This window comes from Protopterus annectens, chromosome 2.part1 (assembly GCF_019279795.1).
Source record: "Protopterus annectens isolate FY-2018-M chromosome 2.part1, PAN1.0, whole genome shotgun sequence".
Classification (NCBI taxonomy): Eukaryota; Metazoa; Chordata; order Ceratodontiformes; family Protopteridae; genus Protopterus; species Protopterus annectens.
Window position 1 is genome coordinate 360,869,996 of NC_056729.1, and position 25,959 is coordinate 360,895,954.

Sequence of the window (25,959 nt, forward strand, 5' to 3'; positions counted from 1 at the left end):
TCTCCTATGGCTGATTCTGTAATTATGGCAGCAGTGATGAAGAAATAGCTGACCATCAATTCAGCTTCTGTCCATCCTCCTAACAAAATCCCTGTCAGTGGAAAAATTAGAGAAGTGGGTGTATGCTTTGGGCACCTTTGCTTTAAGGCCTCTCAACTATGCACCTCATATGAATGATTTCCAGAGGGAGGGATTTGGCTCAGCAAGCCCTAGCCACTTTGAACACATCCATAATGTTGGACTCCAGGGAGCAGTTAGAAGAGGTCCTGAGCAAGATGTCCAATATAGTGAACTTCTTCATGCACCTTATGCATAAGGCAGAGGTGGGAATGCAAGGACAGGTGGTGCAGCCATGGCTATATGGTGCCAGACCTGGCTGCTCCTGTGTGACTTTGACCAATTTATAGCATCCTTCACCAGTGCCCCCTTTGATGGATCTTCATTGTTTGGTCCATGAGTGAAAGAGAAAAATACAGAAATTCAAACAAGATGACAAGATGCTTTCTACTGTTGGAGTGAAGTTTCAGGCCCTACAGAGATCCTATAGTAGGAAATAAAAGGGCCTAAGATCACTCTGGCCAAGCATCTTCTGACAGACAGTGGTGGCCCATTTAACAGATGCAGGCCCAGAGCCTGATGGGATCCACATAACCAGGTAAACCTTGGGCCATTTTCAAGCCAGCAACCCCAACATATCTGAAGGGCTGACTGACTACTCCCATTTGGAGACAGGCAAAGGGTTATTTACCTCTTTCCTCAGCTGTTTGGCAGGCCATCACTCAGGACAAATGAGTCAAAGGGATCATATCCAGAGACTGTTCTATACCTTTTTTCCTGAGATTCCCAAAACCAAAATAGCCATTGCCAGATGTTTCTCCCAGTCAAAGTCAGTGGAGAAAGAGATCACCTCATTGCTCTGTAAGACAACAGTTCAGGAGGGCCCACCAGACTGAAGAAGGTCAGGCTTTTATTTGTTATTCTATTTTATGTCCTCCTGTATCACCATTGCAATATTCTTCACTGTAGGGATCTCCTGCCAGGATAGCCCAACATCCAGCCACCAAGGCCTTTAGATCTTGACATGTGCTGTTCATCACACATATGCACTTTGTTTGGATGCATTTACCCAGAACTACTTTGCTACCAGTCTAAATGCCATCTTTGCTCATCAGTCTGAATGCCCTTTTGCTGTGCTGAATACAAAGCCATCAAATAAGTGCCCCATTGGGGTCTTTTTTGCTTTGGTCTTCTTTTTTTGTTACCTAGAGTTCATGTCATCCAAGAAGGGAAAATGTCAGTGAGGGAGGTAGATTCCCCATAAGGATCATCAGGAACAGTATCTTGTTTGTCTGGGTGCTTCCCATTACCATATGTCCTGTAACATTTGTAAAGCATTTGTGCCTAAGACTCTTAGACATCAGCTGTCTTTCCTGGCCATCTATCCCAAGAACCAGAGGCTTAAACTGTTAGCCAAAGGTAGCATGTAAGAATCTTCTAAGCCCGAGGTAACTTTAAGCAAGAAGGCGGACAAGGAATCTTAGCCAGATTCTTTGGCTGTCCAGCTTCCGCAGGACATTTGTTTAGAAGCAGTAATAGCTCTGTAGGCCATCCAATTTCTACATCAGCTTCCTCTGTCATAACTTCGTCGGAGGCCGGCATGGATCCTTCCTTTTGCATGTCCTCTAAGGCTTTGCAGGCTTCTGCTGTGGCCGTCAAGGGGGAACTGTGGATGATCATCTCTGATGGCCCTAGATAGATTTTGCAGGTTATGGTCACGGAAGAGGTTCTGGGTACTCTTATGAATCTTAAAAGGTCAGAACCCCTGGTGTCTGTTTGGGCTGATGACCTTACCAAGAAAAAGCAGAAGACTAAGCATACTTCTGTATACTGTGTTGATCCTCAAAGGGAATGGCAAGAGTTTACTCAGGGCTTGTTTAATGCCTTAATGGCTCTGAAGCCTCCCCAAGGGGTTTCTGTGCCCATCCCCCCTTGGACTTCTGCTCTTTCCACTTGGGCTAGGGAACTTGATTCCTCAGATGAAGATAGAGTCTGATGATGGGTCCCTGTCATACTCTTTCTGGATGCCTTTGCCTTTAGTTTATGGTTCAGATGAAGAGGAGGCTGTGAGTCTTCTTTTGAGGAATTTTCTTTGGAGATGCTATAACTAGAATGATGGAATACATTAAGTGGGATTTTTCTCATCTGTCTGACATTCAGGAAAAGATATTGAGCTTCTCCAGGTGGACACTCCTAAACCTTCTGCAGTACATCCTGTGTTAGCTGCTTTGTTGGACACACAGCTGCTTCTAAGTCTCTTGATTCTCAGTCTCCTGGTCCAAAGAAACTTTACAGGTTCTATAAGGTTCCTGAAGATTGTCATTTCTTCTTTAAGTTTCCTTTTGCTAACCCTGTTGTGGCATCACAGTCTCGTCTGACAAGCCTTCCAAACTTTTGCCTTCTTCCAAGCTTCTGCTTTCGGATAAAGGTAATAGAGCAATGGAGGGAATTGGTAAGAATATTTATACTGCTTCTACTTTTGCCTTTCTGGACATCATTTACCAGACCCACATTACCAGGTATGCTCCGTCTTGATTGCCCAGCTTGTCAGGTTCTTTCCGACCTTCCTGATTCTGAGGCAAAATCTTCTGCTCTTTCTGTTTTGGGTTCTGCCTCTCAGGTGGCTCATCTCTCTCTTGTGTAACTATGATGCTGCTGATGCCTTTGGGTCTTTCATGAGGGGTTATTCTTAGCTTCATCTCTAGTTATTACCTGAAGATATTAAGACCAAGTTGTTTGATGCTCCTTTGGATAATAAAAATCTCTTTGAGTGCTGCTGCTGAGATTTTTACGTCTTGTCAAGAAAAAGATAAGGCTTTTCAGGACCTTAAACATATTCTTGTCTCTCCTATCCCTAAGTTTCAGAAGAATTATCCTACTAGGCATGCTTTTTTTACAGGCAGCCTCGTCAGGCCACTAAAATCAGGAAGAGTGGTTGGCGATCTCCTCCTGCTATGTCTTCTCAGGCTTCTGTGGCCCAGAAGATTCTTTATCTGATGAGCCTACTTCTGTTTGACATCTTGCTCCCTCCATCTCTTCCAAACAAACGTGAAGCAGAAACGTATCACAAAAAACACACTCCACACCAGAAATGATAGAAAAAAGCTTTACTGGTGCATCCGGTATCTCGGCTTTCGCCTTCAAGGAATATTTTTACACTCAAACAGCTTAAGCTTTATACACCGTGTAATTGATTAATCTATTGCACATTCCCAATTAATCAAACAATCAATCAATTTGTTCAAATCATCAGTGTATGCATAAGATTCCCTACCTCAATTCTACATCTCTAGCACAATATCCTCCATCTCTTGGCCAGGTTAATTTGTCTCTTCAACTCTCCCTCTGTCTTCCAAACTGACATGTCAAAACCTCAGATTCTTGGGTTCTATCATCTGTCAGGGTTACTTCATAAGGTGGAAGTCTCCCCCTCTTTTTTGATGATTCCCCAACCTCCTCTGGAACAACTTCCTCATTTCACAGTGGTCATTGGGTCCCTGGTGGACCATGGAACTATTCAGCTTCTTCCTTTTTTTCCAAGTAGAAAAGGGATTTTACTCCAGGATGGTTCTCGTTCTTTGAAAGGAAGGCAATTAGAGACCTCTTCTGGCTCATCACCTTTCTTAAGGTTCCTTCTTTTCAGATGCTTACTCTTCAAACCCTGTTTCTTCTTTTAATACACCAGGCTTTTCTGGTGTCCTTGGATCTAAAGATGCTTACTTCCATATTCCTATTCACCGTTTCTTCAGGAAGTTTTTATATTTCTATGTTTCTTCCTATCATTTTCAGTTCCCTGCTTTGCTCTTTGGCCTCTCTGCTGCTCCAAGGGTATTCACAAAATGCTTAGCTCCTGTGATTGCCTTTTGCAGGTTTCAAGACATTCTGATTTTTCCTCATGTAGACTACTTGTTGCTTCAGGCACCTTCTAACAGTTGCTTGTTACAGGATATGAAGTTTACAATCTCTCTCCTTCAAAATCATTCTGGGGTTCATGATCAGCTTCCAGAAGTCTGTCCTGACTCCCTCTCAAGGTCATGGGAATCTAGGTTGTAGGATTCAGACAGTGCCAATGTTGGCTTCTGTTTCACTTCCAAAAGTTCTGTCCTCGACAGCTTTCTTTCAGTCTCTTCTTCCTCTGCCTGCTGTTCCATCAGAGAGTTTCTTTGAGCCATGGGATTGATGGTCTCTTCTATTCCAATTCTCCCTCTTACCAGACTGCACACGTAGAAGCTGCAGTGGTACTTCAAGTCTGTTTTGTTTCAGCATTACCCCCGTTTGAATTTCAGAGTGCTTCTCCTCCTCCTTGTCTAAAGCAGAAATTCAAGTGGCGGATTCAGCATCTTATCCTTAAGCCAGGCCTGCCCTTTCAGTCTCCGGTTCCTTCTCAGGAACTATTCACCGATGCTTCAGACGTGCTTGGGGGCTGGCTGTGATCACCTGAAAGTTCAAGGTCTCTGGGCACCCCATCAGAAGTCAGACCATATAAACTTCAAAGAGATGAGAGCTCTTATTCTTGCCCTTCAAGCTTTTGACCACATGGTGTCACCAGGCCCTCTGAAGGTTTACAGGGACAGCACCACAGTGATGTGGTATGTTAACAAGTGTGGGGGGGGGGGGGCACAGAGTCTTACCTTCTCTGCAGGCTGGCTCTTAAAGCTTGTTAGGTGACTGTCAGTTTTCTGTTAACTCTTCAGGCAGTGTATATTTCTTCGGAACACGATCAAGTGGCAGACTCTTTGAGCAGGTCTAAAACACAGGCTCTCTCAAATGGATGCTTCACAGAGATGTGTTTCTGGACATAGGCCATCGATGGGATATTCCTCAGATAGAGCCTTTTGCCTCCCCTCTGAACAGGCAGTTCCCTCTTTTCTGCTCCAGAGTGCTATGCCACCTGGTGTGAAAAATGGATGGCATTTCTTTTCTTTGGAAGGGGATGTTTCTGTATGCCTTCCCTCCCGTTCCCCTACTTTTAAGAGTCCTGCAGAAGATTCAGCTGGACTCCCCAGAGATCTTGCTAGTGACTCCCTTTTGGCCAAGATAGCACCAGTTCCCCCTTTTAATGCATCTGGACATGGGCAATCACCATAAGTTACCTCACCAGTTGGACCTCCTCACACAGGACAAGGGGTCGGTCATCCATCCACACTTGTCCACTCTTCAACTGACACTCTGAATAATAGGATTGTTATCCCTTTTAGGCACCTTTTTTCTTAGAACATGCTCAGGGTTTTACAGGAGGCAAGAAAACATGCAGCCAGAAAGTACTGCATGTCAAAATGGAAGAGATTTTCTGCCTGGTGCCATGCTCATAACCAGGACCCTTCTTCAGTGGGGGGTCCCTTTGGTTCTCTCCGGTGTGTGTGAGTTGCTCCACTGTGGCTGGGCCTATTCTGTAAAGGCCCATCTGTCAGCTATTTCTGCCTGTCTGCCCTTGAATCCTTATTTGGCTTCATGTTTTGAGGTCAGTTTCTTAAAGGCATCCTGCATCTTATACCCCTAAGGAAACCCATTCCTTTTCCTTGGGACCTTAATAATTTTTTTTTTGTTAGAAAAATTGACCTGGGTTCCTTTTGAGCCTGCAAGTTCAGCTTCTCTGTAGCATTGTACCTGGAAAACTGTCTTATTGCTTGCTCTTACTTTTGCTTGGAAGATTTCTGAGCTTCAGGCCCTTATGGTCAGCGCCCTTTTTTTGGTTTTTCAAAGGGACAGAGTGTCCATCTGTACTAATCCTTCTTGTATGCCTAAGGTGGTTAATGAATTGTCTTTGAATCAGGTAGTACAACTCCCTTCCTTTTTTCTCTTTTCTCAAGTCTGCTAGTGAAAGGGTTTTTCATAATTTGCATCTGCACCAATAGCTGTGGTATTATTTAAATGAAACTAATGCAATTTGTAAGCCCGACCAGCTTTTTGTTTCTTTTCATCCCAGGACATTGTATTGTTTCACTGTTGCAGTCATCACCTGTGGGTTATCCCTGCTGTGGTAGCCCTCGGCCGGCCCGAATACCAGAGTCAGTGTTTTTCTGCATCGACTGCTGTCGTTTGCTGCCTGACATCAGGTCATCAATGCTATAAAGGAAGGCAGCCAACACCATCTTATCAGTCTTTCTTGCTGTGGAGCCCGTAGCAGAATCAGTTTGCAATTGTGCCGGTCGGTCGCTACCAGAGTTTGAATTACAGCTGAAAATGTCTAAAGCTACGTACCCCATTGGGGATCCTTTTTTTCTTGCATCAACCAATGTCCAAAGAAATTAACAATTGTCTCTCCTGTGGAAAGCAAATACCACACTGAGACTTCCATTCATACTGAGTCACTTGTTTAGGCCCAGACCATTACGTCCCCCATTGCCGATCCTGTGCCCTCTTCAACACGAGAACCATTCATCGTAGAGCTTTTATTGTAGCCAGGTATTTTTGCCTTCCAATTTCACATTCCAAAATGGCATCTGTCAGCCAACAGTCTGTAGAAATTCCAAAAAAATGTAAGGATGAAGATAGAGGTAGACCTCACAAGGCTAAGCCTTCCAACGACTCTACCGCTAAGCAGGTCATCAGTTCGCTGGAATTCAGTGAGGCGCCTTCACAGCCCCTGATGTCCAATTCGATACCTTTGCAGGCTTCTACTGAGACCTTTCGCTAGTCCAGTATGCCGCAGAAATCTTCATCTTCTGAGTCTTTGGTTGTCTGTGCCTTGGTTGGTTCCAGAGCCGCAACACAGGCACCGGCTTCTGAGGAGGTTTTTTGCATTATCAAATCTAGACAAAAAACAATGTCTTCTCCGACTACCATTTCTCTCAGACAGATGGATACTCTTAGGCCTAGAGGCAAAGCGGCTCCTAGGAAAACTACCTCTAGCCACCATTTTACTCCTGCTCCACCACCCCAAGCTCAAATGCTCAAAATGACGGAGGATCTTATCACCCTTATCAGGGGCAGTCAGGCCACACCTTCTAAAAGGAAAAGAGACCTTTCTCCTGAAATACTAACAGAACAGGATTCTGAGGAGTCTCATTATTCAGATTTTGAAGAGGAACAACAATCTCTGACTGCATATGAGGATTCAGATGCAGAGGAATCCATTCCCTCTGCCTCCCCACCAGAAGATCTTTCCTTTGGGGAAACCCTTCACACCCTCAGGAAACATTTCCAATGGGAATCCCAGGATTTCCCTCAGTCTAAGAAAAGACTAAGAGAGTTTGTAGACCTGCCCCAGCACAGACCCTTGGCTATCCCTCCAGTCTTAGAGGTGGTGGATGATGTCTTCCATGAATCCAGCTTAACTCCTGATGCCCTCCCACCTGCTCCCAGAAAACCTGACAGGTATTACAGAGTACCAGATTCTCTCAAATACCTGTACAGAAACCCTGCTGCAGACCCAGAGGTCATTACACAGGTACCATAAGGAGCAAAGGCTAGTTCTGCAAAGAATCCTATTCCTTCTGACAAGGACTCCAGAGCTCTGAACAGATGGGGTAAAAAGTATACACCTCTGCAACCTTAGCTATCAGAGCACTCAACTGTCAGTTCCACATGTTAAAATATTAACAACACACTTTGGAACTATTAAAACAAAATATTTCAACCTTTCCTGACTGTGCCAATTTGAATGAGTTAGCAGATTTTTACTGCACTCTACTTGTCAAGTGGCTAAACACTCATTATACTGTGGATATGATGCCTTAGAAGCCTCAAGTAGGGCAACAGTGTCAGGATCTGTCATTAGGAGACAGGCATGGTTGAAAGAACAACCTCTCCCTGATCATATCAAATCTAAGTCACTAGATGCACCCTTGGATAAAGACCGCTTGTTTGTAGTAAAAGCAGAAGAGGTGCTTAAAAAGATGGAAGACAAAGCAAAATCTAGGTAAACAGTAAAAGATTTCCTTCAGGTACAACCTCCTAGGTTCAGCAGGAATTTTCCATCAAAACACTGGTCCTTTCCTGCACCTAGCAGACAGGGGCAAGGTGAGCCCAGCAGGGACAGACTACTCAGACTCCTATCTCAAGGACAGCAGAGAACTAAAAAGTGGACCACTTCCACTCCAAAGGCAGGGAGTTCTTAGCCATCCCTCTATGGCAAAAACTCTCAATGACTCCCTCTGCCCTCATTTCACTCACCAAAAACTAAGAGGAAGGCTCACCCTCTGCAAAGAAAATTGTCTTTCTGTAACAAAGGACCAATGCGTCTTAAAGATCATTTTTCAGGGATACAAATTCTCCTTCAACAAACTCCCAATTCCAAGAGGATACCCAGACTTACCTGCAAATCAGTGGGCAGAGGCAATGAAACAAGTCCAAACTCTCATATCCCAAGGGGCAGTAGAACCTGTCCCCTCAGATCAAACAGGCAAAGGTTATTATTCCAGACTATTCCTTGTTCCCAGAAAAGTGGGCACTTGGCACCCCATCCTGAATCTGTCCATTCTGAACACCTTCCTGGTGGTCCCCAAATTCAAAATGCTAACGTTGCAGCAGCTGCTGCCTATGCTGACAAAAAAATGCCTGGTTAGTTACCCTAGATCTAAAAGATGCCTACCTCCACATTTGACCTTTTGCGTTAGGGGAATCTGATGTAATTCTAGCTCCTAGTGCATGACGGGAGGGAAAATCTTGAGGCTGGAACACTAATGCTGCTGAGTCAGATCCAGCAGGCAGCTCAAGGATCCACAAGTCATATTGGATGAAAATGAGTAAAAGAATGTAGTATAACTTAAGTGTTTATGTTCTAAAATCGATTTTATGTTGTATAGCTGTATGTTGTAAGTCTTGCTTTCTTATCCACTATTAAGAACAATTCATTAAGTCCTTTTAAGTTATTCCAGTCCTTAAAAATAATGCCTTTCATTGAAATGTCTTCAAAACTTAAGTCTAACACAATTGCAGATGACCATTATTAATGTTTACCCAAACTGTTAATTTAACAGTTTGGCAATTACATAACTAATGCACAATTACTTACCTGTGCTAATCCAGCATAATTAGAGCTGGAACCCAAAGTGATGTATGCGCCTCCTGCCCGCCCATTAACATTAATGCCATAAAAACAGCTCTGTTCATTTAGTCTTCTTTGTTTGGAAGAAATCTTTAAAACTGTATTTTTAGAGACTGCAAAACAAACTTGTCTTTTCAGACAGAAAAGTATTTGCGTGTATCTTTTTTGTGTGAAAAGAAAAGTTTGCTTCATGCCTTTAGACATGATCTTTCTTTAAACACTTTATGGAAGCCACTGCCCCTGCATCATTCTGACAACACATCTGGATCCTTTCAGTTACAACTCACTAGCATACCAACCATAAAAAAACTACTCTGTAAACGAAAACATACTCCTCTAGTTCCTAACCTACTTCCTTCAGAATACCCTCAAATTGCCACTAAAACTATATTTTTTTCAGTAGCAGTTTTCATTAACAGATCTATCCCTGAACTTTGTGTTCCTAGTCTCTTTAAAATTCTTACATAATTCCACACAAAGGGGAGAACCAAAACAGCCTTGCCAACTTCCAAACAATAGCCATTCTGTCAGCCCTCTCTAAAATACTTGAGAAATGTATATCCAAAAACAGCTACACCATCTTAGAACAAATAATCTTTCAGTCCTCACCCAGCAAAGCCAATTTTTAACCTGGATATAGCATTGAGACCGTACTACTGTCCTTCTTAAATACTGTTAACCATTACAAAAATCATAGTTTGCACACTTCTACTCTTTCTAGATTTCTGCAAGGCCTTTGACATTGTCTCCCACCCCGTCCTTCTTCAAAGACTGGCTATCATGAACCTTAATTGTAACACCTTAAAATGGTTTAACAGCTTTCTGTTTAAAAAGTCCCAGGCACTCAGATGAACTTGTACTTCTTTTGACCTTCTCCCTACAAACATAAGAGTGCCACAAGGTTCTGTACTCAACCCAGTCCTTTTAGTGTTTTTATTAATGGTATGTACACAAAGATACCCAAATACATCACTAACACAATACACAGACAACTCCATCCTCATCTGCTCAGTTAATTTCCTCAACTGTTTGCAGGATGTCACCCATACTGACTTCCACTACACTGAATAATGGATCATTGATACACAACTACTCTCAACCTCAATAAAACTAAGCTAATATTATTTGGTCCAGGTGAAGTCAAAATTTACTCTAAAACAATATACCTGTAGAACAAATTTCCCACAACAAATATTTGGAATCATCATTGACTACAAACTCTACTTTGATAAAGATAGACTACATCTCACAAAAAACATGGCATTCTTTAAAAAATAAACTTAACTGAAACTGCCCAACTGCACACAGCCCAAACATTCCCTATACCTTACTGTAGTCTTCATCTATCTTTATAAACTTTCCTAAACTTGAGCTAACATACAACAGAGTTGCTATGTACACTGTAAATATTCCTAATAAAACCCATCAAAAAATAACATGGCTAGAACTACCACATCTGTTTGCTCTTTTTTTTTTTAAACAAGATGCATCTTTATTAAGTTGCCATGTATGACATAGGCAGTCTTACATTTATATAAATGAAAATAGGCCATAGCGACAAAATCTCAATTGTGAACATTATACATTACAAAGTGTGCTGACACAACTGTAGTTGCAAACCTTATACATCAATTTTAATATATCCAGTCATTGTCAGTTAACCATTACATAGCTCATTCACCTCCTGCCTTCTTTTAAACCTCGGTCCTCCTCTGCACATATTGATCCCACATTTCCCATTTTTCCTGTGTAATTTGCTCCTACCCTTTTCTAAAGATCTCATTTCTAGTTGTTTTATCTCTGTTAACTGTCTTCGCTACTTATACCTATGTAAACACTTCCAAGCAAAGATACTAAATCTTCTAAATTTTGTTGCATATTTGGGAGACATACATATATCCCCCCATTGTTTCTTTGTGAATTCCTTATCTAATCTCTCTTCCCAGTCCTTCCTAACCTCCACTGATTGATCCTTATAGTTATCATGCAGCACTTTTATATGCTCTATTAATTATTCATTTCTTAATGGCAACTTCTGTTCTAGATTCTACTAAAAACTACCAGTGCTGGTCTTTCATTTAGGACCCCCTATTTCTTTCTCTCTGCCTATACTCTGATATCAATCCTTGATAGGGAAGGCAGTCACTAACCTGTATTCCAGCCCCCTCTTGCCTATTGTCTGTATCCCTAATTGCAGTCATCCCTATCGGCAGAATCTCCTTTCTCCATTCCCGTGTCGGCTTAGTTCTTAGAATACCTTCTGGTACTTCATGAATGTAATATTCAGCATGGTTATTGTTGTTCTCCTTAAAGGTCTGCATCCATAATCCCAGTCTCTCCTTGTTTCTTCAGCTTCCCCCATTTCCTCATCATCTATTTCCACTTTGAATTATACTTTTCTGCTTGTGCTATGTATAGGAGCCTTAACTGTGTTGCTCTGAAATACTTCTTCACCTTTGGTAATCCCAATCTACCTTGTTCTATGGGAAGAACAAGCTTATCCCACTTGACCTTTCCCATCTTCCCCTACAAGATAAAATTATTCAACTCTTTATTAATTGCTATCCACAGCTTCTCCTCTAGTTGATAAAATATGCCTGACCTGTGTGTAAGACTAAAGGGACTAAAAACATTTAACTGCTTATATATTGCTATCCATATCCATAAAAGAGAGCTTCCATTTTCTCAGTTTTTGTATTATCTTTTGTTTAGTCTCTTCGCATATATCCTTAGCTGCTATACCGCTATCATTTTTTAATCCATACTCCTAAATACTTCATTTTATCACATTCCCATAAGTATGGATATTGCCAAACCAAGTCATATATGGGTACATAATTTACTGCTATTGCTTTTGTTATAGCTTCATTAATTTTGTATCCCAAAAAGGTTTATATGTTCCACAGCACTGTAATGTCCCTTTCTGGTTTTGTCAGGTATAAAATAATGTCATCTTCAAATAGAGGCAGCTTTTATTGACTACCATACCAGTTATAAACTAGAATTTCTGAGTCCCTTATTTGCTTTCATAATCGTTTTAAATATAATACAAATAACAAAGGAGAGAGGACATCCCTTCCTGGTTCCTCTTCTCAAGCAGAGATTATCAGAGAGGAACCCACCCACTTCAATTTTCAACTCCAATCCCTCATATATCTGCCTAATCAACCGTATAAGTTTATCAGGGGATGCAAAAGCTTCCATTTTTCTGCTCATAAAGTCCCAGTTTACTCTGTCAAATTCTTTCTCTGCATCAAGACCCACCAACAGCAGTGGTATTTGCTTACATTCTGCATCCCTCTGGCTCATCACTGTTCTGTTAATGTTGTCAAATGCTTGCCTCCCCTCCACAAAACTACATTGATCCATTTCTCTCACTTTTGCTGTTCTTTTAGCCATTATAGAGATAAACACTTTATAATCAAGATTTAGTGTTAGAATGGGCCCCATATAAAGCTGAATCTGATGGATCTTTACCTTCTTTAGATATTACAGCTACTACTGCCTTCTTCCAAGATGTTGGTGTTTCTCCTCCTCTTAAAGTACTGTTAAACAAAACCTTCCAGACCTTTATCAGTTTTTGCACTCCTAGCGTCCAAAATTTCACAGGAATACCATCCATTTCTGAAGACTTTCCTTTAGATTGATTATACATCATCATTTTTATCTCATCTCCTCCTATCCTAATTGTTAGTAATTGATCCTCCTCTAACTCTAACCTTGGCTTAATTAATTCTTCCATAAACATTTCCATTTGAACCTTTTCTTGATTTCCATATTTATCTGCTTCATGCAGACTTTCATAGAATTTCTGAAATATTTGTAATACTTCTACAGGATCTCTTGTTATCTTCCTTGTTATAGGCTGCCTAAGCTTGGTGACAGCCCCTTCTCCTTTGTGTTGCCTGAGACGTTGTGCTAAACTTTTTTATGCTCTAGAGTTGTTATCAAAAAACAGTTGCTTAACAACAATCTTTCTAAACTCATGCATATTATTGACTTGCTCCTCCTCTTGTTCTGTGAAATCCCCCCCCCCGTTTTGCAGTACTTGCTATGTCCCTCTAAATAATACTTTTTACTTCTTAACCATATCTCCCCTTCTCTTATTTCCACCCTAATTTTAAATTCTACTTTAATTTTTTAATCTTACTCCCTAGCTATATTTTCTGAAGAAATGTCTTATCTTCTCTAATAGCTCCTGAATAATTTCCACTGTCCATTCCTTAAATTCCAATCTTTTCAATAGACAGATGGGAAAGTATTAGTGTTTCATTTTTATTTCATTACCCTGTATTTTATTTTAGTTATTATTGGTGCATGATCTGAAATAGTAATTTGGTGTGTATCAAGACCTTGAATTAAATGCACATGTCCCTGTGAAACGTAAATTATGTCTAGCCCAGCCCATTTTTGGTATCTTGGAGAATAATATGCAAATTCACATGTTCCATGCCAAATATATTCATAAATTTCTTTAAAAATCTATCCCCCTTTGTTATATTTTCCCTTCTACCCCCAGGCAGATCTTCAGTGTTACAAATCAAATTACACTCCCCACCAATAAGTAATATTCCTTGCTGAGAGATGATGATTATTCCCAGAATGTTCTTAAGCTCCATTATAGCAGTTTTCAGTGGAATATAAATACATGACATTGTAATACTCCTCCCTTGCCAGTAGCCCCTTAGTACTACAAGTCTACCATTATTGTCTTTTTTTATCCTGTTCTATCACTATTTGAACTCCTGTTGCAATTATATGTACTCCTCTCTTCCTTTGTCCCAGGTAGTCCATTGAACAACTTTCATGAAAACCTTTCTTTATCAAATTCACATGTTCTTTTCTTTCCAAGTGTGTCTCCTGCAGTATAGCTGTTTGCACTCTACATTTTTAATATAGTTCAGAACTCTTTCTTTTTTGCATTTTATCTGTGAGACTATTAATGTTTAAAGACATTATAGAAAGAATCATATTCTTGAGGGAGTATTAATCCCCCCTTTTATGTATAGCAGCTTTTTTGTTAAATGTATAGTTCCAGTTTTTGTGTTACATGCATGTACTGTTTGACAGGTTAATATTGTATACACTTTTCTTAACTCCATTTAAGCCTATGTCACATTTTGCAGAACGTTTTGTTTTATTGAAAACCCTCAAACAAAATTATACACACACCCAATACCCCCTAAAACCTATTAACTTAATAACTCAAAACTATGTAGATCTTCAAATATTGAAGTTTTACCATCCTAACAGGAACAAATGTTCCAAACTGACAGCCACACACACATACTCGAGCTAAACTAAAAGAAAGATTATCCATGCAAAGACGCATGGTGGAGCCTGTGATTCTATTAAGTCCTGTCTGGTTTTCCTTATCTTTATAGCTCTCTCAGCTGGGAAAATACTTGAATGCTTTCAAAAAAACATTTTCTCCAAGCCATTTTTTATCAGATTGTCTGCTAGAGACATGAGAACCAGGTACAAAACAGTTTACTGGAAAAAAGCCTTATAATGTTCAATATTCTTTTTTATTTACTTGCTTTCTCTTAAAACATGTTGCCCTATAAAGCTAATGGCCTTAACCCAGTTATTCTCCTTTTACCCTGTGCAAAAAAAGAGAAAAAACACACAAATTTTTCTTTTGTCATGCTCTTTTAACCAGATCTTTTTTTTTTTGTTTTTTTTGTTTTACATTGCAGTGCCTACATTTCTTAAAACTAAACAAGAAGGAGAGAAAAAGGGAGAAAAATAGAAAAAAAAACAGGAGCACCTATTTTCATTAATATCCCCATTACACTTAAAAATAACTGAAAAAATACTTTACAACATGCATAGAAAACCATGCTCCATTTAAATAGTACTATTAAGAAAATATTTTGTTTTACTTAGTTAACTGTCTCCCTCTATTCCCCTCTCCTGAATATTTTTCTGAGCATTAATAACATGAAGTAGGGCATATGCTCTAGAGTCCCCTACAAGTTTAACAAAGTCCAAAAAATCCAATATTTCCAGATTTTCGTCTTCTGTCCTCTTTTCACAAATATAATCATTGCTTTGTAATCCCACATTTGTCAGTTTCCAAGTTACTGATTTTATTCTCCAAATGTTAATGACATGAAGTAGGGCATTTGTATTAGAGTCCCCTACAAGTTTAACAAAGTCTAATAAAGCCCAATATTTCTAGATTCTCTTGTTCTATTCCTGTTCATCTGCATTTGTCGAACTCTGTCTCTGCTTCATTTCCAGCACACTCTTGATTCTTCTAGTCAACTCCTGTGCTATTTTCACATCTCTCAAGCATTTTCCATTGAAATGCTAGAAAAGGTTTCACTGGCACAGTCTGTCTGTGTTTTTTATTACCAAAAGAAAAAGAACCAGATTTTTCTTCTGTTTCACAGCTCACTTTTTGTTGGATAAACATTTGTATTATTTCCTTAGCATGTATTTAATCAAGAAATTATCTTGTTCTCCAGGGAAAATATTTTGAAGATAGCTGGTTACAGCAGTTTGAATCTCATGCCTGCTTCTCAACATTCCCTTAGTAATGGAATAAATGTATTCCTCTTCTGCCTGGTGTACATTGAGTAGTCATTCTCCACAAACACACTGCTGTCTCACACTTTTAGTACTTTGTTCTTATGCCACAGTTTTGTCAGAATCAACTCCTCCTTCTGGAAAGATTGCATTTTTACTATAAAAGGTCTAGGTTGTTTTCTCATAGCCAGGTTTGGAGCATACACATAATGTGCCCTTTTAATTACCATTTCCTGTTGTGGAATACCAGTCCAGTTGCTTATTTGTGCTTTCAGGAAATTAATGTAGTCTGTTCCTTCCAGTTTCTCAGGTACAACCAAAAATGTCAGATTTTCCCTACATGCTCCGTCGTCTAATTTTGTTATTTTTTGAAACATCTCTTCTTGTGCAGTCTCATATTCAGACAACCTTTTCTTCATTTCAGTCTGTGAGTTTTGAGTTTTATCACCTTGCTCGAGTATCTTTTTAAAACTTCTTCCTTTTTTTCCAGCCTTGTATTATTTGAGTTGATGTTCTGCATCAGTGTTTTATTTATTTTGGTCTGTGCTTTATACTTTTCTCAAGGTTACTGGAAGTCATATCTGGAGTTTGCACCCCTTTTTGCTAAACAGCTACAGTACTTTTCTCAGTCAGTGTTTTTTATTGCCTTTTGTAACTGATTTTCCTTCAGTTTCCTCCTTATTTGTTTTTTCTTGGCAACCAGACAGTGGCAACCAGACAGTGCACTTACTAGCCACTTACTGAAATTTACTCAGAAATCCAGGTTCACTGACTTTCTGTGCTTTCTTTTTTCATGCTGGGAGAGCTAGAATTAAGCCATTACTTAATGTGCAGCCATCTTAGATGTCCCACATCAGCTTGCTGTTAACCAAATTGACTACAAACAAAATACTTTTCAAACTTAACATATTCCCAGCACTGTCAAATATAATGGACAAATTACTTCCCACAAGAAACCTCAGGTCACAATCTCTTAATCCAAACCGAGCAGTAGACATGGGGAGTCAGTACACAGATTCTGTGTTAACAAATTCTAGAACTCAGTGCCTCTTCACCTCAGACAATAACACAGCTACTGTACATTTCTTGAAAACCTCAAATCTTATCTTGCATCCAACTTTTTATTACTCTGTACCTGCACATCCTGTCTACCTCCTTATTTTCAGACTTTGCATTACTTTTCTTATCCCTGACAGGCAGTACTCATTCATTCTCTTGCTAATCCTACCATCCAGTCTTAATACAATTCACCAACTATCCCAATTACCCATTCCTTCCGTATGGTGCTGATCATCATAATAATTAACTCTGTCTTTCTGTGTCTGTGTGTGTGTTTGTGTGTCTGTATGTATATGTGAGTGTGTGGGTCTGTCTGCATATATATATATATATATATATATATATATATATATAGTTTACTATTTCCCCGAATTGCACAATGACAAATCACTGTTATTCCGAAACGAAACCGTGAAATACAAAATAACGAACAGAAAAAAACTCTTAAGTGTGGTGACTGTAAATGTCGACGTTGGCATTTTTGAACAGTCACCACACTTCTGGGAACAGCATCACTGTGCGTTGCACAGTAAACAACGTGTTTGCAGGGGGGCTGGCCCCCCTGCACCCCCCCACACCCCCTGCTACTTATATATACAAACTCTGGAATCCACACTACAGTGAGGGGAAAAGGGTGCATTTCCCAAATCCCACTATAGTGCGATCTGCATCACACTGCAAAGCTCACAAAAGCAAATGCTGTTTTGCATTTGCTGTTGCAGGTTTTGGCATTGTGGCATTTGTTTTTTCATAGTGCAAAACTACCGTTTTGCAGTAATAAAAATCAGCTAAATTCACATTGGTGAAATAATAGTAAATCTATATATGTATATATATATATATATATATATATATATATATATATATATATATATATATATATATATATATATATCTTTCTGTTAATCTCTCCCTATTATAAGCAGGATCCTACCTCCCTGTGAGAAAGTATCAAATCTGTTTGTTGCACTACCATCTTATCTTTTTCTGCATTATGACACAGTAACTGTACCTCATTTACTGTTTGACAGGTTAATATTTTATTGAAAACCCTCAAACAAAATGTAGTTAGAGTGTAATATATACATATTATTGTTGTTTTCTTTCAGAGCTTTTCTAGCTGGGCTGAAAATGGGCTCATTGCTCAGTCTGATTAGCCTGATTAACACATTGAATTGTATAAACAGACCAAACCAATAAAAATTCATCTCCACTGTAAATCCCACTCCATATCAGGGTCATGGAGATGGTGGCAGACATTCTTGCCTTTAAGAGGAATTTTCTGTATTAAGGAATTTTTCAGGTAGTTAAATACAACAAGACAGCTATCTGGAGCCTTTAGCAAGGAGGGACTTATTTGCACTATTTGTTTAAGATGGGCATGGAGTTTTGTGTATTGGCATACTCTTCCCTGTCTTCAGTTGGTGGGAATTCATCTTGATGGGGACCAAAATGCCCTGGCAGATCAGTTAAGTCAAGCATTTCTTTGGGTACTGGATTTCAGTTAAATCTTAAAGTATTTGCTGTTTTGACAATGGTCTGTTGTGCCCAAGGGAGGAACCTTCACATCACAGTGTTGTGTCCTGTGACAATAGGAGGTACTGCCAACCATGCCAGGAGAAGTAGGGCAGTGGATGTATGATTTGTGCCAGCTCAGCTAGCTGGAATTTTGTAAATAATTATATGTCATGTGTAAATCAAACTGATTTGTACAGATGCTTGTGATGAAAATCTGTTTGTGAGGTTTGCTTGTGTTAAAATGCATCAGCAGTGCACCATGCTGGAATTTTATCTATTTTTTATTTTGTTTATTTAACATTTGTTAACCAGGAAGGTCCAACTTGGAACAAAGCCAATTTTCAGTGGAGGCCCAGGGAGAAACGCTCCAGATGTATGTCTTGGAACGTGGGAGGAAACCGGAGCAGCCAAAGGAAACCCACACAAACACAGGGAGGACATGCAGACTCCGCACAGAAGGTTCTAATGCCGAGAATTGAACTGGGGAACCTCTTGCTGTAAGGTGACAACGTTACCACTGCACCGTCCAAACAAATGAAAAGAAATGTATATGTATTATTGTAACTGAATTAAATGTATATGTTTTAATAGAGGATACTGGGACAGCAGAGGTTAACCAGCTAGCTTACTTTAAGAAAAATAAGGGAAATGTCAATGAGCTGTTAAACCATTAAAACGGCACCCCACAGTGCTGAATAGGACCGGAGACGGTGGGTCTGGAAGAAGCCTTTGTTCATTAGTAAAAAGAGGGGAAGCCCCAGGCACTGCCATAAACATTTTGATGTATTTTGTAGCTGTCTATGCTAAATTCCTGTCTCAGCTTCAAAGGGACATACTGTGAGAACCTAGAGTCCGGTGACCAGATGAGGTCATTCTGCAAGCCATCTTGGATATTATATTTTACAGGGAGTAATCGCTGAGTATTGAGTATTTAGTTTTGGGGAATCTGACTAGAAAGACTCCTCACGTATTTCATTGTGCCTTGCTCTGTCATGTATGTTATTAGGAATAGTAAGTCTCCTAGATTCTGGCAAGAATATAGTGAAGCTTAGTTTAGAGATTGTTTTTCTTTATTTGTATGAGTCTGTCCATCATTGTTATTTTCAAGATTTTCAGTGATTTGAACTCTGTGGTTTACTGTAAATATATATCTAGTATTTTCTTGTTCTGTTATTATTTATTATTAGATATATTTAAACATTTCATTGTGGCTGGTCCTTTTTTAGAAAATATTTAAGTTTTGAGAGTATTTTCACATATTTATTTGGTGAAAACTGGCCACTCCTGAAAGCCTTGCTGTTTGGTTATCATTACCATTTGTATTAATGTTAAGTTCACTCAGCATAATTGGATACCCTTTTAAGAGTCTTATAGTAACTGAGTGGTGGCAGTGAATCTGCCTATAGTCCGGGCAAAGTTGGTAGAGCGGGTAATCTGCACCAGCCTTTCCCCAGGTGTGTGTGTGTGTATGTGAAATTAAATCTCAGTGTGTGTGCGTCAGTTACTTGGGGCAGGTATACAAAACACTGGTTTCACAGTACCAGTGGGGAGCCATACTGGGGACCTGGGAAGAGGCAGATAGAGACACCCAGACCCCGGGCTGAGTGTGTGCCCTGTGTGCTGTTAAGGGAAATTGTGCTTGATGCATAGAGGTTTGCATCTGGAAATACTGAGTGTATCCATTTGTATTTCAAGTGCAGGTCGCTCTCCAGTGTCAGTGTTAAGGAGTCAGGCTCCTTAATTACTGGTCTAACATGGGGACATCGCATGCCCAACAATGAAAATTTTGAATGAGAGATCAGGACACTTTTTTGAGGCTTTGGACAGAAAACTTGCTTTACACATTCCCTTCCATTCGTAACAATCCAAGAACTCTGGTTAAAGGCAAGTAGAGAAAATCCTCAAGCTGATCTTGGGGCTCTTTTTTGGCCAAGATCGTAACATACCCTTCTCATTCAGAAAACCTATACTTCAGCATTCAACATTAAGGAGGTATGGTCTTCATTCTTTCCTTCACTGTTCTTGCAGTGTTATTTTGACAGCATGACTGCTGATGTTACAGAACAGAAAAGGATTTGTTTTTTCAGACATATCGATTATTAGGGCAACAAGAAAGCTTGTCACCAGAAAATCCTGTTCAACAAAATTAATGAAGTTTTTTGTCTTGTGCCAACAGAAAAAAAAAAACATCATTCGGTACTAGTGAGTGAGTCCTGCCTGATAAACTTTTTTTTTTTTTTCTTACTTGTTGAATCCAGGCTGTAGATATTCATCCATCCAGACTCCTTGTTCTGCCTCATAATTCTTCCTTTGGTAGCCCATCTTAACAGTGAAATGTACGGTTAAGCTCTTCCTTTTAACTGTCTTGCAACTGAAATATTCTGGGAAGGTTATCTTTCTTTTGTCGGCCTTTATCTTTGAGTTAAAACAGTTGACTAGGCCTCATTTTATAGCTTTTCAGAAGGACAAGACTGTCTTTTTCCCCCTAAAAGCAAAGGATGACTGCACTGATTTGAAAGACTTGACTTACAGCCCTTTTACCCTGAATCTCAAAAAAAAAAAAAAAAAAGAGAAAGGGGGTTGCAATATCACATAGATTTGAGAAAGCAAGAGGTGTACAACTGTAATGGAAAGTATCTATACCCTGCAGAAGTCCTTGATTCATTTTACAGCCTCCATTTGCTTACTGTGTGACACTGTAAAAGCCAGGTAGTGCTCCCAGACTGAGCCCAAAATGGGTCCATGTGGATCAGTGCTGTACCCCATTAAACAGACTTTTTTTTTAATTATTATTTTTATTTCATTTTTATTTCCGTGGTTTCTTACTTAGGCAGGCAGTCTTGGTGACAATATAGAGTCAAGGCATGCAAAAGGAGAATTTATTGGGTGGATTTGCCATACTGTGTACCCCAGGAGTACATTTTTGTGTAATTACCCAGTCTTTTATGCAGAACTTAAATCAGGTCAGTTTGTTACATTGTTAAGACGCATAGTGGGGGCTTAATGCATGGGTAATGGATTGTTTGGGTGAGGAAACTCAACTCTCTCTCCAAGACTTCTTGTTCATGTTGCACAGAGAATTGAAATCTTTGGAGTGAGTGTTTTTAGTAGTACCAGTAATTCTGAAGTGTGGAGGACTTGTAGGACAATATCTGTAGAGATCACCACATAGGAGTCTGTATGAAACAGAAATGTAGGGGCGGGGGGGGGGGGTTAGTCTGTCCAGGTAGCTAACAGCTATGGAAATTTCTTCCCAGCTTCCATGCTTTTCCATCCCTGAATACTGCAGTTTCTCCCTTTTTGGTATTTCAGATGTGACCTTTAGTCAGGTGAGTCCCCCCCCACTCCTTTGGAAGCCAACAACAGTAGTACTTATTGTTACGCCAAAGGTGCAAGGGGGTCCAGTAAGTTGCAGTGAGCTCAGATCCTGGAAACCTTCATACTTACAGTGACTGGTCACTTACCCTAGTTTTCCTTTAGAGACAGTTAGTGCAGTGATGAAAGAACATCACCACCACCCCAATGTTAAACCAGAGATGTCCTGGCAAAGCTGATGGTCAGTCTCAGGTCACCTAAGCATCAGTTTTTCCCTTCCCTTAGGGGAGGAGAGGTATCTGTCTGCTGTGTCGTACTGTCTTAATGGCCAGCTCAACTGGCAGCCAAAGTCCATTCCATAACTCTGGCTGCCAGTGGCATATGTAGACATACTGCTCTATGCCATTGTGTTGCCTAATCTTTTCTTTTTTTTTAAGTTGGAAAACATTGCAGTCTTTCTGTTTGGACAAGGCATTTGGGGAGGTACATTCCAACAAGTGTAATGTATTCTAGAATTATCCTGATAAAGGAGGAGTAGAGAGAGAGAATTGCAAAGTCTTTGTACATGGAGGAAATGGGCATGGTAGAAGGATTTCCTAAATGTAACTGATAGGTGTTGATCAAAGCACAGTTTATTGTTGATGAAGATACCTAGATTTCTGATGACTGTGGCAGTCTTAAGTGGGGTCTCATTGTTGTGGCTGTCAGTGGTAAGAGTTATAATACATTTTTTGGCGTTTAGCCTAATACTATGGTTGGCAGATGTAAGCTGGGGTGGACCCAGAGACATGTTTGTTAGTGATGTTTTAAAAGCTGTGTCCCAGAGATAGACTAAAAAAGCATTTTGATCTTGATATCCAATTTACCAGCACTCTGCTTATGCTCACATGTAAGTTTTTAGCACTGTGATTTCTTGTAGGAATAGTTAAGGTTGGTAAAGATTAATTAGGTATTTTTCTTTGAAATCAGACCTGTCCTACTGTATTATTTTAAGTTTCTGTGTGATCTCTGAACTCTTAGATATCTCTGTGGTGTAGTGGTTTTGTCTTGTGTTTTAATTATTTATTATTAAATATTTTTAAAACCTTCTACCTGTGGCTGGTTTATGTAGAGATAAATTATGCTTTAGAGTACATTATATATTTATAGAGTTTACTGTCTAAGCCCTTCCAATAAGCCTTAGACTGAATAGTCACATTACCATTGGATATTAATATTGCACAGTAATAATTGGACACCCTTTTAAGGGCCTTTTAGTAGCTGATATTATTAACTGGGTAGTGGCAGTAATTACTATCGTATAGTCTGGGCAAAGGGGCACAGTTGGGGAATCTGTGTCAGCCTTTCCCAGGAGAGTCTGTGAAGTTGTATAAATACTTATCTCAAAGTGTGTGTGTGTTGTGTCAGCTACTTGGCAGGGACACGAAGCACTGGTTGATCAGAGAGGGTACCAAAGGTTTTAGTTTGCCCAGTTAGGCTAAGACCTGGACCGTATAGCTGTGCCAGTGGGGAGTCTTATTGGGGACCTGGTGAGCAAGGGAGCAACCAGCCCCAGACTGACTGTGATCTCTGTGTGCACTTAAGGGAAATTGTGCTTTACTGTGTGTATTAGTTATCCTTCCCTCTTTTGTGAGACTACCTCCCTGATGTTAGTGGTGAGGATTGAGGCTCCTTGATTGCTGGGCCAGGGCATGGTCGTCACAATCATCATCATCAGTAGCACAAAGTAAACCTGTCTCCTGACAGTCTAATCCCATCTTATTTCAGTGTCAGTGGGTGAGCAGTGTAAAACTTGGTGGATTCTGCTTCACAATGATAGGAAAAACTGATATTGAAAGATCTAGAAGCAGCATCACTATGAAAGCTTAACTGTTATATTTCTAGGATCAAACACATTAGAAAATCTGATCAACTTTGTGTTTAATTTACACAGAATAAATTACGAGAGTCCCCATGCAGGAACAGATTGTTTCTAGTTGGGTTACCAGTTGCACTGGAATTTGCTGTGACTTTAATATGTCTGTTTAAAGGACTTATCACATCATACTTCAGTAGGGGAACAGCAACTTTGTTTTGCATCAGGGGAATGTTTGCTTGTGGCATTTGTGAATCAATAGCTCAGCCTTCTACTGACATGCATTCTCCAAGTATTACAGAGTGGGCTATGAGTCTAAAGCAAGAGGGGGTTGGGACAGCACTTCACAGATTGTCTTGAGTGGCCACCTCCCATGGTTAAGATGCGGAGTTGCACAGACAAAAAAATGAAGGAAATAATACAGTCCTGTTTGTGAATAACTCATTTTAGTAGTAGATGTTTGACTTCACATTTTATCCTGCAGTATTATTTCTGTTCCTCCACCTCCTTTTGTTGATTTGTTTTATTGAGTTTTTATAGTGTACTTGTTATGTTAGGCTTTATGTTTTCTTGTCCTGATAACTTGTTGTTTTTGAATGTTGATGGACATATAAGATGATTACAATTCAGTATAGATCCTGATAGAAGAAAACAATAACAGTAACACAGGCAAACATATGAAGAAGTGGTGTGAATTTGCTGGGTGCCTCTGCAGTCAGTATCTGGCTTTTGTTGTTATTGTTTTATGTCACCTTAAGGTTGCACATCAACACAGCCTGACATGTTTTAATGTGGAAAATTAATTTCTTAGAGATTTATTTTGTCTGTATACTGCCAGTGATGATGCTTGTGATAGAGGCTTGACCAGTTCTTAAATGCTGCATTTGTGACATAGTGGTGGTGACTGAATCCTGAATCTGTCTTGCACATTTTCCCAGTATTTGAATTTTGGGGGACTTGTGTCTGAAAATATGAGGGGGTATACCCAACATCAGTCTGTATACCATTTACTGCTTCTGGGTTCATAAATGGAAGCTCAGGTTAGCAAGAGGGTTTATGATAGTTGCTTTTGGGAAATAAGGAAAAAACCTCTGCAACTGGTTGACAAGCTTGTTGGCAAGGCTTGTAACCCAAATGTAAAGAGAAGAGTGGCAGAACTGAAGACAGAATTATGTTATGAGCGATGAATATCTTACAGAGCTGTACTTTCTATTAACAAAATGTTATCTTTCCTAAAATAGGCCCAGCACCAGATGAAAGCACATCAGATTCAGTTACAAGTCAACCTGTTCGGATGTCGGAAAGTTTACCTCCACTTCTTGTACAAAGCAGCTCAACCCAGTTCCTCACTACCCCTGACGGTGAAGAGAAAGATGTCACACAAGAAAGTTCAGAACTTAAACACCGTTCAACAAAGAAGGACTTGCTTGACATAGACAGGTTTACAATATGTGGAAACCGAATCGACTGATTTGCATTCTTCAGTTGGCAGTGAGCTGCCATGATGACAGAACTACTGCAGAGAAGGCACTAAGTATTTATTGTTAACTTATTGACTTGGTACTTTTCCTGTATTCGCCCCAGAAGAGTTTATCCTGGAACTGAGTGTGTGACTTGCTGTATAATATGTTGTGATTACTGGTAGTGGTTTGTGTACAATGAGTAAAGGAAATAAAAGGAAGAACACTGCGCAGCTGAAGCCACTGCCAGCGGACGAGGATTTATTGAACAGGAATGCAGTTAATCATTCACAAGTATGGCAGCAAAGTAGCTGAGAGAGAACATTTCTGAGAAAGTGAGCATTTTGACATTCACAGCTCAAGCATATGTGCCTGGAAAAGTAAAAACTGTACATCAAACTTTTGTTGTCAAACAGACTTTATTTTCAAGAAACATGATTTTTTAAAACTTTTTACAGCAACAACCTAGGCATTATGAATATTTAAAAGACATTTGAACAATATCCTTTCTAAAAATAGCTATCTATAATGAAGTATGATTAAAAAGGAAATTGTATATTTCACTGCTAGCCATTTTGTGGCAGCTAACGTTAATGCTAGTGAAAGAGCCTGAGGCAGGGAGAAAAATAAACAAAAATGTTTTAGTAAATGCAAGCACTGAAATTCACTAATGACTGTGTGCTGCCAACAATGGGACAGTCTGTAGCAGTTTACTCTTCCAGCCTTATTTCATTTTTATATTCTTTGGCATTTTTTTTCTTTTGTGAACCAAGTAAAGAGTAGCTGAAATTTATTTTTTTGATTGTGCACTTGAGAAAATAACATGAAAAAGAAGTAAAGATAAATCATTCATTCAGAACATGACACAATTTCTGTTTGCTTTATTACCTGATAGAGCATTGCAAAATACACATCCAGTAAAGCAAAATAATTTTTCTTTTATTCTCTTGTGAAAAGATGGATTTTTTCCTCAATGAATATACATGTAGTCTACCAGTCTTTTAATTCAATTTTCTGGAAGAATATTATAGAAATAGTTATGGTACATTGAAGATCTGCATTTTGTAGTAAACAGTGTTTAACATGGTTGATTTTGTGAAACATTGCACATTATTCATTTTCCTTTTTTATGCATTTATAGGAACCATTCGTATTTGGCACTCTTTTGTTCA

The 25,959-nt window shown here is 39.5% G+C and overlaps 1 protein-coding gene across 2 annotated transcripts in view; it reads left to right on the forward strand.

Annotated features, from left to right (window-relative positions):
- TAPT1 (transmembrane anterior posterior transformation 1) overlaps window positions 1–25,651 on the forward strand; it is a 1,296,801-nt gene extending 1,271,150 nt beyond the window's left edge. For both annotated transcript variants that reach the window (XM_044062200.1, XM_044062199.1), the window contains exon 14: window positions 24,569–25,651. In XM_044062200.1, the coding sequence (XP_043918135.1) occupies window positions 24,569–24,798 (230 nt within the window). In that variant the 3' untranslated portion in view covers window positions 24,799–25,651. The remainder of the gene's footprint in view (window positions 1–24,568) is intronic.
- Window positions 25,652–25,959: the final 308 nt, after the last annotated feature.